Source organism: Anabrus simplex, chromosome 2, assembly GCF_040414725.1.
Source record: "Anabrus simplex isolate iqAnaSimp1 chromosome 2, ASM4041472v1, whole genome shotgun sequence".
Lineage (NCBI taxonomy): Eukaryota > Metazoa > Arthropoda > Insecta > Orthoptera > Tettigoniidae > Anabrus > Anabrus simplex.
The window spans coordinates 947,237,260-947,257,600 of record NC_090266.1 but is presented as its reverse complement, the minus strand read 5'-3'; the positions used below and the strand labels follow the sequence as shown (position 1 = coordinate 947,257,600).

The window sequence follows — 20,341 nt, the reverse complement described above, 5'->3', positions numbered from 1 at the left end:
CTTAATTAAGGCCACGGCTGCTTCCCTCCCATTCCTAGGTCTTTCCTATCCCATCGTCGCCGTAAGACCTATCTGTGTCGGTGTGACCTAAAACAAATTTTTAAAAACTGAGAAATTTGGCCGTGCAGTTAGAGGCGCGCAGCTATGAACCTGCATTCGGGAGATACTGGGTTCGAACCCCACTGTCGGCAGCTCTGAAGATGTTTTTCCATGGTTTACCATGGTGCTCCTATTTATTCAAAATATTGGCCATCGGCTTCTACACACTTCAGCCATCTTTCAGGTAAGTTATGAATACCATGCCAGAAAAACTGCTTGTCTTTTGCGGCAGACCATTCTTCAGGCCATTTTCCAACTTCCTCGAAATTGCTGAAGTGCTGCCCTGCAAGCGCATGCCCATTGATGCGAAGAGGTGATAGTCAGACGGCACCAGGTCGGGGTAGTACGGCAGGTGCAGAAATGTGTCCCATCCAAGCGATTTCAAGGTGTCTTTCACTGGTTTTGCTGTGAGACGGCGCATTGTCGTGTAACAAAATCCCTTTGCCATGTCTGGCCCATTCAAGTCGTCTTTCAACGAATGCGTGATGTAAATTAATCATTTTGTTGGCGATAGCATTGTGCATTAACGGTTTTGTTAGGCTTCAGGAGTTCACAATAGACAATACCACTCTCATACCTGCCAACCCTTCCTATTTACCCGGAAACTTTCCGGTTTTTAACTCGTCTTCCGATTTATTTTTACTTCTTCCGATTTTTTTACTAATATAACCTCTAGTACGGTCAATACTCTTCCCCTATGATAAAGGATAAATTCGTATGTGCTTGTGTAATTTACGAAACCTAATTTTCAAGCGTATTTATTTTATGCTGTATTGCTGTATTTCATGAGTGTTTCGTCCGTCGCCTTCGTGTATCGTGTACCGAGCTCGATAGCTGCAGTCGCTTAAGTGCGGCCAGTATCCAGTATTCGGGAGATAGTAGGTTCGAACCCCACTGTCGGCAGCCCTGAAGATGGTTTTCCGTAGTTTCCCATTTTCACACCAGGCAAATGCTGGGGCTGTACCTTAATTAAGGCCACGGCCGCTTCCTTCCCACTCCTAGCCCTTCCCTGTCCCATCGTCGCCATAAGATCTACCTGTGTCGGTGCGACGTAAAGCAAATAGCGTGTATCGTGTTTCCCGCTCACCACAGCAGCGTGTGCGCTTTATACAGCTGGGGATTCGGGGCGGCAATCGTCCTGCAAGCTATAGGCTAGCGCGCACTAACGACTCAATCAGGACGAAGGAATGAGTTTGTTATCGTGTTGTTCGCACGCTGTTAACATCAGTTCTGTGCGTGGTTTCGTCGGAGTTCTAGGCCACGTGTTTTTTCTTGCATTTCTATGCTTTCCCCCTGTGTCAAAGTCGTATGTTTTGTATGTGGTAGTTTCGCGTATTTAAGTGCATAATTTTAATGAGTTGAATATTTTTAAGGGGGTTGTGTTGGTGACAGTTTCTGGAATTTTCTTTTGTCGCTATGGCCAAAAAATATAACAAACGTTATCTCCGTGTTCAGAGATGCCTATAAATTTCCGTTCATTTTACCGGCTATGAAAGGAAACTACTGTATTTTCTCGCGTAATTGACGCCCTTGCATAATTTACGCATCCCAATATTTTGGGGTCCAAAGTGAAGAGAAAGAAATGTTCACGTATTTGACTCACCCACAACTTCGAACATCCATTACTCAGCTCCGGATGCGTTTCGAAATAAAGATGTCAACTACTCAAGTAGCAAGTTTCCTATTGCGAAAGCGGGCACTCCAAATACAGGGCAACGTGCTGTTATTAGCCGGCAGCAAATCCCACTGCACTAGTTTTACGAGTGTTTCGGTTACGGGACATTCTGTGATCTCAGGATTGTTTGTCAGTCCACAGTATTCGGTTAATACTGCATCATACGAGCTCGCGGTGATCAGTTACGCGAAACATACGTGAATAGAGCAGCGGGCGGCAAGTATTCAGTGTCCAAATGAAACGTGCGCTACCGCGGTAACAGAAGTGCACTTCAAGCGGCCAACAAGTCTCGCAAAGCATTTCGCGGTCCAAAAAGCGGCAAGTTTCCGTAAGTAGAGGATTATCTGCGTAACTAGATGATTTTGTTACGCAGTGTTGAATAAGCCTTTTCTCACGAAATGCTGTATTTTAAAGAATGAGAAATAGCCGCGGCACATAGAATCAGTGTCTCGGATTTGAAAGTTAGCCGAGGCTTGATTAATTTAATGGAGAGAAATGTACTTCCTCTTAGACGAAGAACAACATTATGCCAAAATGTGACGAATGATTTGAACCATTTTCATCGCTTTGTGATTGAGAAGCATAAAGTGAAGGAATGTTTGATGTCCCTTATAGGAACCGCAGGTCAGACGGCAATCAGTTTCTATATATCACAAAGTCGAACAGTCGATAAGAAATGAACATAGTGTTATCGTACGCGCTACCGGAGGCAAAAAACTTACTGCAATGCTTGCTATAACAGCTGATGGTAGAAAGCTTGCACCTTACATTGTTCTAAAACGAAAAACAATGCCTAAAGCAAAATTTCCGCAAGTGATCCACGTTCGTATTCAAGAAAAAGGGTGGATGGATACTTCACTCGTACAAGATTGCATATGAACGGTTTGGGGTAATGTAGCAGGGTCTCTCCTTCGATGCCCGGCCCTTCTCGTGTTGGATAGTTTTCTTTTTTTTTGCCGGTATGTCATTCAGTTCGTATTGTCAGCTCGTAATGGGAAGAATATTTTCCAGTGTCTATGTATACTTCATACCCACGTGTCTAACTTACCTGAATTTTGCGCCAAATGACGATAACCGCAAATGAGTTCAACCAATTGTGTTTGTATTACATTTGATGTATCTTTTAAATGTAAATGAATTGTAAATAATTTGTAAATATCCGAATTCCTTGAATAATTTACGCATCCAAAGTTTTCTCCTGCATTTTTCGTCAAAAAAGTGCGTTAATTACGCGAGAAAATACGGTATTATGCTTTTTGCTGCGTGTGTCGGTGTGACAAATATTATTAATGTATGTGTCATAAATGAGAGTGATTAGGTACATCTTCTTGTAACCATTTTTATGTTTTCTTAGTTTAAAATTTTTAATTTAATGGCCAATTCGCATTGTAACTGTAGATATATGTATGCCTTTTAACCTGACCTTTTTTCACGTAGACCGTGGTGGAGTATATGCAAATACAGTAGAGACAATACACGACACTTAACGGATTTCGCCTTGCTAAAACGGGAGACAATTCGACGGTGGCGCTCCTAGTGACTTGACCTGAACAAATCGCGCTAAATTCAAATATCAATGGAAATGTATATACGGAAATGGATAAATAAATTACGTCTAGAAAGAAAGTGGTACTGAGATATTAACTTCGAAGTTGCTAAAGCAATTCTGGATAAATGAATGAAAAATTATTTAAAAGGTTATTATTCAAAGACTGAAATTAGACACATAAACAAGATATGAAATGGGCTGCTGTGAAATGGCTTGATCTTTCATTTATGCATTACTTTTTTAGCTTTAGCATTCCTGCCTGAACTTTTACGGTTGGATATGTCTTTTTTCTCATTTAAAAAACATTGTATGATCACATTAAGACACTTGTAAATAAAAATATCGGCACATTCCTTACACACATGATGCAATGAATTAACATTTAAAAGCTGGACAATTTTCCTCTTAACATGAAGCCTACTAACAGAAAGAAAATCTATATATTTCCGGCTTTAATCTGAGAAGAGGGATTAAAGAAAGAAAAGTATGAAAATGTTGTCGATAGTGATGCTTTGAGGAATATTTACGTACAATTAGAGTAAAAATGTAACATACCCTTGGCTGTATAGTCGAGGATTTTAAAAGTCGCTGGCCTGGAAATGATCTGAACAGATCTTATAATTCTTATATAAGCGTAACGTCCCTTCTTTCTTGTACACCTTATCCAAATCACTTCTGTGACATTTCAAAACCCACAGATCACACCTACAACAACACATCGGTATTGAAGGTTAACTGCTGCACTATACAATAAAATATGCGTATTACATTTTATGCCAGTTAAAATATGAGTCGAGCAGGTCAGAAGATTATGAAGTACTATAAAAATCTCTGTCACTGGAAGAATATATATGCAAACACAATATTACTTACATGTTCTTGTCACGAGGCAACCTGAAGAACGACCGCGCATTTTTCTCTACTTCGTAATTACTGCAGCCAAACACAGCACATACCTTTCCCCTCATGTTGAGAGGAGATATCAAGGAATGACACACGCTACTATTTAATTATGTCAGCTCACTGAAAACGCATAAATAACACCAAAAACACACAAAAATACACGTGCTTTTATGAGAGAATCAGTACTGTTCAGGTCTATCCGCTAGAGTGAGCTCCAATAGCTGTCCCTCGATATCTCACTCAGTGTCGCATATTGTCTCTACTGTATTTGGTATATGTGATGAAATGCAAGAATTAAAAAATCTTCCTAATTTTTGTTTCTTAAAGTTGGCAGGTATGCACTCTAGTCCCACCAGACACAACGCATGGTCTTCTTGCCAAAGTGATTTGTCCTTGGTGTTAAAGAACCGGCTTCGCCAGGTGACAGCCACGATTTTGTCCACTTCGGGTTTTCAAAATAAATCGCATTTTCGTCACCCGTCACAACTCGGTACAGAAATGATTTTCTTTTGTGGCGTTGAAGCAGCATTTCACAAGTGACTGCAATTTTCCATATGCCACTCATTCAAATCGTGTGGGACCCATTTATCAAGTTTACTGATCTTCCCCGTTCCTCGTAATCATCTGTTGATTGTTTCTTGTGACACATTTACTGCTTGTGCCAATTGCTGTTGAGTTTGAGTTGGTTCATCATCCAGTAACACCTGCAATTGCTAGTTTTAGCACTTTTGTGGTCTACCAGGGTGTACTCTGTCTTTCACATTGAAATCACCACATTTAAATTGTTGGAACCATGTCTCACATGTTTTAATCGATGGAGCGTGTTCACCATATGTTTCCACCAGCAAACAATGACTTTCCACAGCCTTTTTCTTTTGATTAAATAAGAAAAGCAATGCATGCCACAATTTTTTTTTTTAGGCACAAACATTGACATGATCACTGAACAATACAACACAGATGCTAGTGTTTCGCAGACTCAGCTTGTGTGTGTTGGTAGGTTAATGTCAGACTAACAAACTGACATATGTTTCAAATTCGTATGCTGCATACTGTTTGCTGGTGCCATCTCTTAGTAAAACCGGAAAAGACTAATGCATACACCTGGTGTGTGTGTGTGTGTGTGTGTGTGTGTGTGTGTGTGTGTGTGCGTGCGCGCTATCAAAATACCCATGCTTCGCTACGGTTTTTAAACTGAAAGTTTTCAAAGTTTTACATTTTAGAGATTCCACTATCAGCTGAGCCTGTAAAATACTCTCTCAGTTCGTATGTCAAATATTTTTGTAGGAATGATTATTTATTTTCTGATCTAACACTCATTTGAACCCTGTACAGAAGAATTTGAATGTTTTAAACCCTATCTTACTTAACATGTAGGATGTAAAAGCGATCAACCTGTGAAATTTTGATTTTGTACGTCGAACAGTAAAGGAGGAATGAATACTTTTTTAAGGGGTGAATGTTCTTAAACATTTATTAACATCTAGGATATAGGAGACCACCCTTCATAAAAAAATAAGTTCATGCCTGAAACGGTTTTGGAAGAATGGATATTGTGTTTTTGAGAGTCAACCACCATCAAAACACCTTAGGGGAGAAATATTTTGAAGTATATAATATTTTACACCTAGGACATAAAAGAAGACCTTCTCGTAAAATTACTACGTTGTACATCAAACAGTTTTGAAGGGATAGATAATTTTGTTTACGGAGCTAATCTCAATTATCAATTTATGGGTGTAACGATAAAAAATCTTTCCTATTCCACACCTAGGATTTAAAATATTTGGAATTTTGTCTTCGTATGTTAGACCGTTTTGGAGGAAGGAATGAATATATTTCTTTTCAGATCTTAATCCCCATTTAACCCTCTGAGCAGTTTATTTTGTTTCAAACCTTCTGTTATTTAACACCTAGGATATCATTTTAAATTTTAACTTCATAATTCAAACAGTTTCATGTAAATGTATATTTTTGTCATTCCTCACCCCCGTCAAAACCCCTTAGAGGTGCCAACTATTACGAATTTCCCGTAATTGTTACAGATTTCACTTTACGATTATGGAATTACGGTCAAAGGGGAAATTATTACGGAAAAGCTGACATTATCAGGAAAAAGTAATTTTCTATGAAAAAAAAGAAAAAATGTTCAGTTCTTTCCAGCCTTTCTCCTGTCCTCGTTTCAATGCTTGTGAGTTGGCAACGATACTTATTCGATCATGACTTCCTTTCGCAACCCATAAGCGTTGTGAAATTCATTGTGAATGAAGGAGCTCCGGCGCTACTCTTCTCTATTATAAATATTTCAGTAATGTTGTATTTGCTACACCAAGTGTAGCTGACAGTTGACAGGAAGAATGAGGAAAAAGTGAGGCCTACATTAAGCACATCTATACTGGAATCGCTTATGGTTCAGAAGACAAAAATATCATCACAGTGGGAGGGATGCTTCAAGAAAAACTATACTGAAAAGCAACTGCTGCGTGAGAAACAAGCTACAAGGAATGTTTTATCACAGAAGTAACAGGTTGTGTGCAAACTTTATTGTGTAATACGATATACTTTCGAATAGATTGCTAGAAGGAAGAGCAAAAGGGGTGTCATTATCGAGAAGGGAGAAGCCTTTGGACTTGACTCAAAATTATTCTCGGGGTTGGGGAGCGATTACTGAAAATCCACTTCAAAGGTTGGCACCACTGGAGGTGTACTGTTTTTTTTAAGTCCACTTCTTATTTGTATCCTCATAAAAAGAATTCAACACCGTTGTCAGTCTGTTTTACAATCCCCACCCCCTAAAGTGTTTATTCTGAAGCAAAATATTATTTTTACTCTATTTTTAAAAGATATTTAAAATGCCACTTTTTGCATCTGTAATATGTTAGTTTTTAGATATTCTGTAGATACGCTCAATTTAAAAATTCACCCCCCTTGACACTTCCCCGTAAGTGGATTTTCAGAAAAAAAGTTATGCGTGTTCCTTTACTTTTACAGGAGATTCCAAATACCAATTTTCACCTGTAACATCTTAAGTATTTGATATATAACTATCCTCATAAAAAGAATTCAACCCCTTTTTCAGTCCATTTACAACCCCCTTAAAGTGAATTTTCCTAAAACAAAAAAATGCACGTTTATTTTTAAAGGAGATTCCAAACACCAATTTTCACGTCTATAATATCTTAAGTTTTGGAGATGCGGGTATCCTAATAAAAAAAATGCAATCCCCTCTTTGTCATTTTTACCCCTATCCTTAAGTGTTTTTCCAAAAACAAAAAATAAGTTACTTTATTTTTAAAAGGTATTAAAAATACCAATTTTTCACGTCTGTACTGTAGTATGTTTAGTTTTCAAGATATACTGTAGATATGCTCATTTTAAAAATTCACCCGCTTTAACACTTCCCCTTAAGTGAATTTTCAGAAAACAAATTATGCTTGTTCCTTTACTTTTACAGGAGATTAAATACCAGTTTTCACATCTGTAACAGGTTACGTTTTTGAGATATATTGTAGATACACTCATTTTAAAAATTCACCCCCTTTGTCACTCCCATTTGGGGGTAAATGGGAGTGACAAAGGGGGTGAATTTCAATCATACTTCACCCCCATAATAACATATGGCCTAGAAACCTGCGCAACAACCCAACAAGTGGACAGCAAACTACAAGCTGCAGAAATGAAGTTCCTACGAACTATGGTACAGAAGACAAAAAGGGACAGGGTAAGGAATGAAAGAATAAGGGAGCAAGCTGGTGTGTACCCATCCCTGAATGAAAAAGTGACAAGGGCCCGTTTGAAATAGTTTGGCCATGTCAAACGAATGGACGATGGAAGGACAGCAAAACAATGGCTACACACAGTCGTGGCCGGAAAACGACCAGTAGGAAGACCTAGGAAGATGTAGCTGGACCAAGTGAAAGAGGACATAGGAACAAGAGGAATCAGCTGGGATGTCGTCTTGAGAGAAGAGTGGTACATGGACAGACAGAAGTGGAGAGTGCTCGTAAACCACACCCGGGCTACTGGAGTGGAAAACATGATGATGATGATGATGATGATGATGATGATGATGATGTAGATTTTCCAAAAGCAAAAGAATACGTGTCTCTTTATTTTTAAAGGAGATTTCAAATTCCAATTTTCTGACTGTAACATCTTCAGTTTTTGAGATCTACATATCCTCATAAAAGGTATTCAACCCCTGTTTCACCTTTTTTTGCCCCTCTTAAGAGGATTTTCCTAAAACAATAAAATACTTGTTTCCTTATTTTTTTTGGAGATCCCAAATACCAATTTTCACGTCTTTAAACTGTTAAGTTTTTGAGATGTACACTCATTTAAAAAATGCATCCCCCTTTTCACCCCTTCAGCAAAGGAATATCCAAAAATCCTCAGTTAGTGTGCACCTACATTATAATATAAATGTATCCTCAAAATTGTATTTCTTTATGTCCAGTAGTTTTGGCTTGGCAACGATGAATCAGTCAGGACATGTTATTTTATATATATAGATCGTGAGAAAAGGATAACACCTTCGTCCCTCCTAGGTAGAGGGCACCCCTTTTTAAATTCTTCATTTCTGAGTTTCTCTCTAAAAACTTTTCTGCTGGTTGATGCAAATTCTTGTGTGGATTTCATGTTATTGAATCTCTAAGCTCTTTAGTTCACAATGTCTATAATACAAGGCACATGCATAGTTTGACTTTTCTAGTCGGTTAACTACATTGATATGCTGAATAAACACTCCCTATGTAGCCTTAAATTATGCTAAGCCTTTGGATTTTGTTGGCAAATGAACAGTGGTAGGCAGTGAAAGAATTTATTTAAAGGAGCTCTTGAGCAACTTTTATTTTATTTTTTATTGTTGTTTTATTATCTATTTTCAGTAGTGGAATACCTGACTTTTCTAGTTTATATTTCAGATTATTAATAGCTTTGTTCTTATTTAAAGTAACTGTTTTATGGAAATTTTCGTCCAAATATGTATTTGTTGCTTGTGATCATCCTTTTCTCTGATACATTAGTGTCAGAAAATGTAAACTCACCTTAAGAAAACTCCAGTTCTTATTTATTAGGCAGCAGATTAGTGATATTTCAAATGACATATATATTTTAAATTAAAATGCAAAGATTGGCAACCATTATATATAAACTGACATACTATAAAGCAGTTTATGCTTCAAGTAATAGAAAACAATGTCTTTTAGATCTACATTGTTCACTCTCTGTGCTCGTCTCCATGGCTCCCTTTTGCTCTGATTACTGCGCAACATAAGCATGGCATTCTTCTGGTTAGTTTTCTAAAATCTATATGGTTATAATTCCCCATGCTTCCAAAAGTCATTGCCAGAGATTTTCACACCTGTTGACAGAAGATGGTTTGGCATTACAGTCAATTTCATCCCACAACAACAGGTAGAACTCCTGATGATTCTTTGTTTCTTACATACTTTCGGCACAGCAGGTTTAATGTATGTTTCGGGTTGTCGTCCTGTAGTAGAAAAAAAAAAACCCTTGCAATAAGTTGATTTCCAGATGGTACTGCATTGCTCGATATAATGCATTAGTACTGCTCCTTCCTCAAGATACCTTCCACCCTCACCAAGTCCTTCACCTTATAATTACCCCAAATCTTAATGCTTCCAGACCCATGCTTCACATTTGATGTTAGGCAGCCTTCTAGAATTCTTTCTCAAGGATGACTGTAGACTTATTGATGACAATTTGACCCAAGCCTTTCTAATCTTGACTTATCAGTCCATAGCACTCATTTCCATTGGTCGGTGGTCCAATCCTTGTGTTGTCTGGCTCACTGAAGTCTGAGATTTACGTCTGCCTGTTAAAAGATGCTTTCTGGCAGATACACATCCACACAACCTAACATCACGTAAACAGTATTTCAAAGGAAACGGACGCTGGCTGTTCTTTAGTTATGTTGATTTCAGTGCAGATGTTCACATCTGAAAGCCTTCAGTTATGCTTGCTTGAGATCTCAATGTGTTTATCTCCAGGAGTAGGTGTTCTAGGACATCCTCTACATACTCAATCTTTGCAAGTGCCTGTCTTTTGTCTTCGCTTCAGAGCAGAGTGAATACCAAATTCTGGAATCCCTAATTTTGCATCAATCTACCTGTTTCACCAACCAACTCGCTTGTAGGCACATACCATAGCATGTTTTTCTTCATGTACTCTGGCTTTTTTCCTATTTTTGCAGTGAGTCACAATCCTGCAAAAATTGGAGCAGTACTGAAGAGAAGTGAGTGTTTGAAAACAGTCCTAACCAACAGAGACGTTCAAAAAGGAGGGAATGTAGTTAGTATTATAGTTAACAATAGCCTAACAATGCAAAATTTCAACAAATAAGACGACATATTCTTTTAAGGTTAATAAATTCTTGGATACAGCAATTTAATAGAATCCAGGCTAACGTTTGATGCTCATGGGCTGAAAATTATATTACAAGTATCGCTTTCCGGATATCTATATACTGTATTACCTAACTAATAAATTATGTTGTCGTTTACTGAACGAGTTTTTTACACGATTTGAGTCGGGCAGCTGTGAGCTTGCATATGGGAGATGGTGGGTTTGAATCCCACCATCAGCAACCCTGAAGATGGTTTTCCATGGTTTCCCATTTTCACACCAGGCAAATGTTGGGGCTGTACCTTAATTAAGACTGTGGCTGCTATGGTCCACCTATTCAATACCATTGATTTATTGTTGCTATATTTAAATTTTGAAGTCTTACGAAGTTTGAAGGTGAACGGCACATCCGAGTGAATTACAAGAATAACTTAACACATCAGATCCGACATTTTGTGTTCTAGAGTAGGGGAAGCTTCTTCGTAGTAGTGAACTCGAAGGCCAACAAGGTATTATGTAGGTGTTGACTTACCAAGGCGATTACGACGATGTATAAGAAGTATACTTCTCATAACTTACATATTAATCATTCCAGAAATACATTGACATCATGCTGGCACAGGAGAAGTATGCTAGTGTCACATAACAATTTAAATAAGCCTACAGTAGAAGTCCGTTGTAGGGATAATTCGCAACAGCGAAAAATTTATTCACTATAGCGGATTGTTGTTATATCCGATTTTTGTAAAAGTCTGGTAAAAACCTCACATACATTAAAATCAGTAAGCAATGGCAATCAGTTTGTACAACACTTGTGATTTCTCATATTTTCATACTATGGTTTACTCGTTAGTTTTTTTTTATTTATTTATTTATTTAATTCCAAGACAACGTGAAAGTGTATGTTCAATTTCATTCTGAAAATATTGAAGTAGTATCACTCCAGGGGCTTTTGTGGCAAACGTTTCAATTTTCTTATTCAAACAGCATCACCTAACCTAATGTAACCTCCTATAAATCATGAAAACCTATTTCAAGCGCCAGCAGAGTAATGATACCATTTTTGCTGTAAATTTAAGTAGGAATAGCCTTACCGGAATTTATGCAGATGCGAGCATGCGTTCCTCATTACAGTAATTTCTCGCTTACCACCTCATATATTTGAAGTCCCAATTCACGTCATATTAAATCTATATAAAAATAAGTCACTTATCGAGTCACAAATTTTCACTGTTACCACTGATTGCATTTTTCCTAGCGCTGAAAATGTTCTTTGTCATCCCTTGTGAAAGGACCGTGATCTCCAACGCAGATTAAATCCCTTGCCACAGGAGGCAGGTCAGGGAAAGTTGCATGAAAATGGGAAATGGCCTTGAATTACTACTACTACTACTACTACTACTACTACTACTACTACTAAAATGTTTTCATTCCTCCCCTGAAGGGGGAGGCAGGCCTCTTGGACGGTGACTCCGTCTCTCAGGCCGGGAAATTTGTTACGGTGAAGGAGATGCTCAGAGAAGGTGAGGGGTTTGGCGGCTGTGACCTATACTAGGAACTGTGCCGGCATTCGCCTTAGTGCAGAAGAATGGAAAACCACGGAAAACCATTCTCAGGACAGGCGACGGTTGGGGCCAGCCATGAAGTCCAGCCCTGTCTCATCTCCCAAATGCAGAGGCATAGAGTCATGGTAGAGCTGTGGCAACCCCTCTTCTGCTCGCAAAGTGGTACGTATTTTCTATAGAGTATTTGGTATTACTAATCAACTCCGACATCGCCTTTGAGTTCGAACGCATTCAGTATAATCACTGGAGTGCATAAATATCGATAACAGAAATATAATGCACGCTTAATCGCTCATAACAACGGATGCATCAGGAATTGGGTCCTCACAATAACCGAAGGATATACACAGTTTAATATGGGGATTTTCAAGGGACAGAAAAGAAACTTTTGTTACAACGGAGTTCTCGCTATATAACGTACCCACCACCAAGTTATTAACTATAAATAAGAAGCATAAGAACCAGTTAGCCACACTAAGATGGTTCAAAAACGTTGTTGGGCCCAATATAGGCCATTGTAAAGGAAACAGTCACAGTAGACATCTTACCACTTAGAAGCTTATCGCATGACTCCCCGGGTTCAAAGCAGTTGACGCTAGAGATCGCCATACATAACAGTTGAAGATAAGGCGGCAGAGTTAACCAATTGCAAGTTCATATACAATAATGTACAATTAAAAGTCCAATTGCGTAGCGATTGCCCCCAGTTATATTCCAATTTATTCCAGTCAAGGTTTTAGAGGTACATTAATTGACCAATTATAGCCAATAGCTGTCTTGCAGTTCATGGCGCATTGTTACATGATACATTTTAAATTGTGAAAATAATTCCTCACGTACTAAAATGTCATAGTTGGTAGTCTAATAATTATAGTAATGTCCCTTAAATTATAATGCCACACCACATGCATCTCTATATTCTGTTTATGCTGGCCCCTAGATGTCCCAATTTATTTTTCTAGAAAAGGTTCTGATACTTCACCTAAGAGTTACCTGTTGTTGAAATGGAGATCTTACAGAGCTCGATAGCTGCAGTCGCTTAAGTGCGGCTAGTATCCAGTATTCTGGAGATAGTAGGTTCGAATCCCACTATCGGCAATCCTGAAGATGGTTTTCCATGGTTTCCCATTTTCACACCAAGCAAATGCTGGGGTTGTACCTTAATTAACGCCATGGCCGCTTCCTTCCCACTCCTAGCCCTTTCCTGTCCCATCGTCGCCATAAGACCTATCTGTGTCAGTGCGACGTAAAGCCAATAGCAATGGAGATCTTGGTTCGATTTGATATGTTCTCCATGAGAAGGTTTATTTCTTAGAACCTCTTTTCTCACTCAAGCACCAGAATAAGTAGGCCTACACATGCTAGTGCTGGCACCACAGTAACTTCAAAATACTTCACCAAAGATAACACTTATACATTAAGCATTCAGGGCTGTTGACTGTGTTCTTCCTAACCCCTAAAATAAATAGAATATAAAAATGAGTTAATTTTACCAAAAGTACAAGTTTTGGTATTATTGATGAGGACATTGATCTTTGTTAGGAATTATGGGAAATACTATATACTTTATTAAATATTTAAAAATCTCATGGTAAGATGCAAAGGAAGTTGATCTAGAAAGTTTGGTTTATCTTATACACAAGATAGTGATGTTGGACCTAAATTACTTATATATGTTGGGAATTGGCAACATAAAATACCCAAGCAAATTTTACTTATCATTATTTTTAGAGTACTCTACTCAGAGGGATTACCCATCCACATTGTTTGGATTTTTATGAGGTTCCCTGATAACTGGGTAATTCACAAATAATATTGATGAGTGGCAGGATGGTTGGGGATGTCATCATTGGTTTAATCCTAGAATCTTAAGTCAATGCATGTAGGATTTTTCAAATGAAAAGTCTCATCCTAGTAGATTATAATCTATGTAAAACTGGTTCTCGTGGCTATGATCCTATCAATAGTTGCATAAAACCACAAGTTTGACCCTCCCCTTATCTTATAAAGTAGGTGATGTCTTTATTTGTTCTAAGGATTGATTTATAAAATTAAAAATGTAATCTAGATCTATTTAGATGCTTAAGTAAGCTACCTTTGTAAATATCAGGGACATGATTCTATTTTGTTGTTATACCTTGCTGATATTTACATATGAGGTTATGATGTTCTTTCAATGTGGCTGATAGGTGACCTCATTTGTTTATATGAAAATTTCTTACCAAGCAAGCAGTCTGTTGTGACTAAGGAACGGCATAGGTTGAAACCCTGCTATGGCTAGTTGAATTATGTATGGTTTCACCTGTATGAGGCAAAGCTTTGCTACCTCTGTTTTGAAATAGATTTTATATGGTGTTATTAAAGTGCCGTAAGTTTGAAGTAATATATATCATTGTTATATCATTGAATAGAATTTGCTTGTAATAATTGTTAAGTAGCTCTTCCACATTTCCTGGTAGTTGCAGTGGAATTAAACATCCTTCATCCCCTAACAGCTTCGCTTGTGTATTGTAGGGCAATCCAGGCCAGCTTAGCCCTGCTTCGGAGTAACATGGTTGTCGTTTCTCCTGATGCTGGCTCCTCTACTCGTGCCAGTCCCGATGGTAGTGAAAGTACAGCTCCTGATGTGCAGGCCATGTCAGATCTTGATTTGCAGATGGCTCTAGCATTATCCCAGCAGGATATTGAAGTAGAGGAAAGGCTGAAGAAGGAAGAGGAAGAAATGATGGAACAAGCATTGCGGCTCTCTCTCAAAGAAAAATGACGTAAAGTGAAGCTTGTACAGCACTTCTACACACTTCATTGTGATGAAGTGTAGTACATGTTCCTTGCTTGAAGAGACAACTTGTATCTTTATGCCCATTGTGCCATTGCAAATTAAATGTTGCATTATGTTACCAGATTTGGATTTTTATAAATCCAGAATGTTGGTACAAATTTTATCCTTTTCCTCCAGTTTTTTAATAATGTAATATTGGTGTGGTGCAGTGGTTGAAGTTCCCCCTCTTAAAGTTGTGCAGAACTCATATGTATGGCACATCAATAATAAGGGCTGGATGTCCCTCAACATGAATAAAAGAAAGGCTTTAATATCAAATTTTCATTGATATCTATTTATACCTTATATTTAAATTATTCTGAAATACTCTTCTACTATTTATACCATGTAAAAAGATACAATGTGTACAAAGTGAAAAAATCCCGAATTTGCTTTCTCTGTAAAATATACAATGTGTATGACGTAAAATATGTTTGGTTTTTCTGTCGTGTGTAAATAATTGGTTTAAGACTGTGTTAAAGACCAACATTTAGAGTAATTCTTCTCAATTTTTTAAATGTTCAAGAAATGAGCTGTTGTTCAGTTGAATTATTATTACCTTTGAACAGGTATAATTTCTGTGTTTTTTATCTTTAGCACATCATATTGTATCAGAATATATTTTAATGTCACTGTCCTCTGATATACAGTACAGTATGTTGGTGTTGGAGAAAATTAATGCAGGGAAACTCATTGTAAATATTTCAGACCATGCTCGAAGAGTGTTGTTTCCTGTTGAGCTGATTTCAGAATTATATTTGTGATTATTTTGATGTCGTACAGCATAAAAAATCTAGGTGACGTCACTTCAAAAACTTACAGGCATGAAAGAGCAGAAAATTATATCAAGAATAGAGTAGATAATGCAATTTAACATTTTAATGACTGCCTATTTATTTTTTTACTGTAAGGACTGATCATTTCTTGTAGGTAGTTTTGAATAATACATTATTAGTATAAGTTCATTCACAAGAGATCTGAAACGTATAGGTTCATAATTTTATATATATTGAGAAGTGACCTTATTCAAGCTAATTCAAAAGTAACTATAAATTATCAAAGGTATGAAAGTTCAGTTATATTTTACAACCATGACATCACAGATAATTGTCTTTTAGCATATCCACCAGAAAACTGTTTGCTTTCCAGGTGATAGGCAGAAAGTCCAATTTTTGGGCTGTAGATAAATTTGTCTACACTCTTCAGAGCATGGTTCTACTGAAGAAAATTGAACGGGAATGCAATTAAATCTTGAGTTAAAGATAATTTATTAGGCCCTTCACAAATGTTTTATATTGCACAATACCACATGTATCCATACATTTTATGACCCATTCAGTAATTACATTACATAGAATATTTCCATTGAGTATTTTTCACAAAAAATAGAAGATAAATCGAGGAGCCTGTACTAGATTCTAAAATTATGAAAGTATTTGCTTTATCTCTCAATTAATGTGAGTCAGACGTAATTTCTCTGCTCTTAACGATGGCTTCCAGAATGCAGGGTTTCAAATTGTCTCATGATGACTTAAGTGAAACTAGCCGTCCAAAACTGATATCTGTTTCAGTTCAAGATCCTTCTTTGTGAACATTGTCACTGGAAGCATTCAGCAGCACTTTGTGCCTGTAATTTCAGTTCTTTTGTTTTGACTCATAAAGAATTGAGAAGAAAATTAACCAAGCACATCATTGTTCTGTTAGAATATTATTGTATTCTCTGTGTTGAAAAAGACCCTTCTTGATCAGTGTCATACTTGTTACCTGTTCAGCAGAATTGTTTAATATTCAAATGAACTGGAGAAACATAGTTTACCTAATGTGGAAAACTCTTCTGGTCACCTGTTTCTGTACACTTCAAAATAGCTTCTAGGGTACTCTTATCCATTACGTAAATTTTTTTGCTTAGAATATATTTAACTCAAGACTTTATTGTAATTATTTCCTGAAAAGAGTTACAGCAGAGTCTTGATAATCTGAGGTAATTGGGGGGGAAGGTACCTCTGATTTGGAAGAACTCGGACTACACGGGGTAACACGGGAAATTATGAAACATGAAAGAAATCAGCAACAATTGATGCTAAGGTCCTGTATTGTCATTTCTTACAGTGTTATGGCATGGATTAAACTTAATTTTTGAAAAATTTCTTAATTGATTTCTCTTTCTGAATGTTGCATTGTTTCTGTGCAGCAGTGTCATGCCATCACTTGAAGAGCAGTGTATCTGTGGGTTTTGCTTCTGGTTGCTATTCTACATAGCGTGGTGTGTAGTGAGACTCGCGCTATGAGACATATTTGGCGCCGTCTCTACTAAAACTTCTTCCTTGCTATCTTCTGTTTGTTCATTCAACATTTCAGTAATTGATGCATCAGTAAGTTCATACTGTTCATCACTCCTCATCCATTCCATAACTTCGATTTCACTAGCATCTTTACCTATGTGTATCTGTGAGATTAAATCTGACAAGTTTGGTGTATCATCCAATGCTGTCATTGAAGTTACTGTCAGCAGTCACAACACTTCCTGAAATCATCTTGCATGATTTCATGAGTGAGTGTCCCTAGCTTCACTTCGTCCCATGATTCTGCTAACCAATACCCTACGTTCCTCATGGTTGTCTGTATGAGGAAGTTTGTGATGTTTTCCCCACATTGTGTTGCTTCCAGGAGCGAATGTAGCAGGCGGTGCCGATACTCTTTTTTTTTTAGACATTCCAAAATGCCCTGACCCACAGGTTGTACCGGGTATCGTACTTGTTATGTTAGGGGGCAAAAATAATGCACGAATTCAATCACATACTAGTTCCTGTTCGTCTTGATGTGATTCTGCATTGTCCAGCAACAAAACTGCTTTAATAGGCAGATCCTTCTTTCAGATCAGAAAATCAGATGTAAGGCTTTTCAGGTGTTTGCTCTGTTAACCAGCATTTTGTCTTAGGTCTGACACTAGACTCATCAGAGTGGGATGTGTCGGACCCTACCCACTGACGCTGGGGTGTATGCAGGTGAACTTATCAGAAGCCCATTATAAGAGGCACAGTCCGATAACTGCATACGGGAGATAAATCTCCACAATGGAATTAATGCCCACCTAGCAATTTCCGTTTTGACCATTCTTTCTCAAAAACGTTTTAGTTTCAGTCATGGTAACAAACACGCGTGATCTCAGTAGAGGGGAGGCATGAACGATGACATGGCGGGATTAAGCATGGAATGAAATGCTGTAGAAAATTCATTTTTAATTTGCAAAAGAAGATCAGGTATCGCTCGGATTTAATGGAGCCTCAGTTTTCTGAGACTCTACTGTAATAGAATTTGTATGAAAAAGTTCCTGAAACACTATTTCATCTGTGTGCTAGATGTCTTTCCTGTCTTAATTTAATTTATTGTTATTGTTATTGCACCTAATAATTTAGGTTGTTATTTATTCTGCATATTTAAGAAATAACTCGTCAGTGATATTCACAGCACACAGGAAGAAGTCTTCAGTTATTCTTTGATAGAACGGCATCCTTCTTCTCTTTCTCAGGGTAAATGTTATATAAGTTGTGTATGTTGTGGAGAATGCTCTTTCCATCCTGATTTTTGAGATGAAATTGACAATCTTTTATTAATTTACTACATGGCATTTGGCTATGGAATACAACTAAACAGATAACATTGAGTGATGATCAACTTACTTAGGCCCTATCCTCGGGCAAATTATATACTTGTCCTTGTTTGATGTAATGGATGAACTGACATTCTCTTGAACATGTTCCTTGGCTGAATTGCATTTACCTGAGTATTGCAATAAATAAATAAGTAAATAAAATAAAATAAATAGGTCATATCATTGTGAGTTGTTACTTTTCCAAATACTGCCTCCCTTAACTGTAGACTTTAATATTGTCCTGTTCCTCTTCCCTATTTTTCTAGAAATGTTAAACTTGCTGTCATTAAGAAGTTAAGTTGTGTAGCCTCAATGGTTCAATTTGAATAGGACTGTAGCCACTTCAGTTTGTTGAAAACTGGTAGTATGTCCAAAACCGAAGTAAAATTTTGAAATTGTTGACATATTTTTTTTGTCAAGATAAATTTTTCCTTTTATGTTTACTTACCATTGCAGTAGACTTAATAAAACATAACTTGACATTGTTAAAATATTTCATTGTTTCTGAATTTGATTCTACTTCTATTTTCAGGCTGTAGTGTCTCGCAAAGGTTCAGTGAGAAAAACACTGGATGGACTTGTTTTATTCTGCTGCTCTTTGTACTGCAGAGTGACCTTAAAGGAGCAATCCCTTCTAAAATCACTTGTCAGTGCACTTGCATAAAAGGAATGCTAATGTTTGTCTGATCTTGATGCGATTACGAGAAGCAAAAATACAGATGTTGATAAAATACGTGTGATGTCACTTCAGTCATTGGCAGCTGTACGGTATATGTAGTTTAATTGTACAAGACCCGTCTTTAACTCATTGCGGACCATAGACAGCGTAAGACGTTTAAGGTTGCTCCTATGCTGCGGGCCGTGGACAGCGTAAGACGTTTACTGTTCCGTGCAAAGCAATGCTGTTTATATTCGTCATCTATGCATTCATACACCTTAGTCAGCGTTACTGGTTGTAGCAGGAAGTTGGTTGCCTTGTTGAGATAAACCTCGCGTTGAGTGGGCTCATGTTTATCTCAGCTGTTTTAGCGGGAAAATCTCGGCACTTCCTCACGCGTCAAGTCAGTACTTACGATTCCAATGCAGTGCGTGTCGTTCTTACCGAGTATAGTATAATGGCTTATAAAACAGCGTTTCTTACGGAAGAAGAACTATTAGATATTGTTCACAATGAAGACTCTGGTGATGAACTTATTATTATTATTATTATTATTATTATTATTATTATTATTATTATTATTTCAGGAATATGTTTTATTTATTCTGGCAAAGTTAGGGGGGTGTTCCCTTTCTTACACTTAACCAGTCTTAACCTAGAACACTTAATAATAACTACTGATGATCATAATATGATAATCTTAACAATAGAAACAGTAATAGTATTAATAAAAATAAAAAAAGAAAAATCATATATATATAATACACATCGTACGTAGAGTACATTAAAAATATATGAATGAGTACTATAACTACTACTTAAGAGGAAGATTAGAAAATGTATACATTTCAATCAGGGGCGTAGCCAGAGGGGGGTTACTGGGGGTTAGAACCCCCCCCCCCCATTGAACTTTCACAAAAAGAAAATAAATAGAAACTGACAGTAAACAATAAACTTCTTTTATGTGATCAAAATAAACTCCCTGCAATCTACTGCTTGTTGAGAGTGTTTGCCAGCCTACCTGTCACCACTGCAGCCAGTGAGAGATCATTTTCA

General features: G+C 37.4%; 1 protein-coding gene across 4 annotated transcripts in view; it reads left to right on the top strand.

Annotated features, from left to right (window-relative positions):
• LOC136864571 (ankyrin repeat domain-containing protein 13D) overlaps positions 1-19,080 on the top strand; it is a 340,236-nt gene extending 321,156 nt beyond the window's left edge. For all 4 annotated transcript variants that reach the window (XM_067141748.2, XM_067141747.2, XM_067141746.2 and 1 more), the window contains one exon: positions 14,672-19,080. In XM_067141748.2, the coding sequence (XP_066997849.1) occupies positions 14,672-14,921 (250 nt within the window). In that variant the 3' untranslated portion in view covers positions 14,922-19,080. The remainder of the gene's footprint in view (positions 1-14,671) is intronic.
• The last annotated feature ends 1,261 nt before the right edge of the window (positions 19,081-20,341 follow it).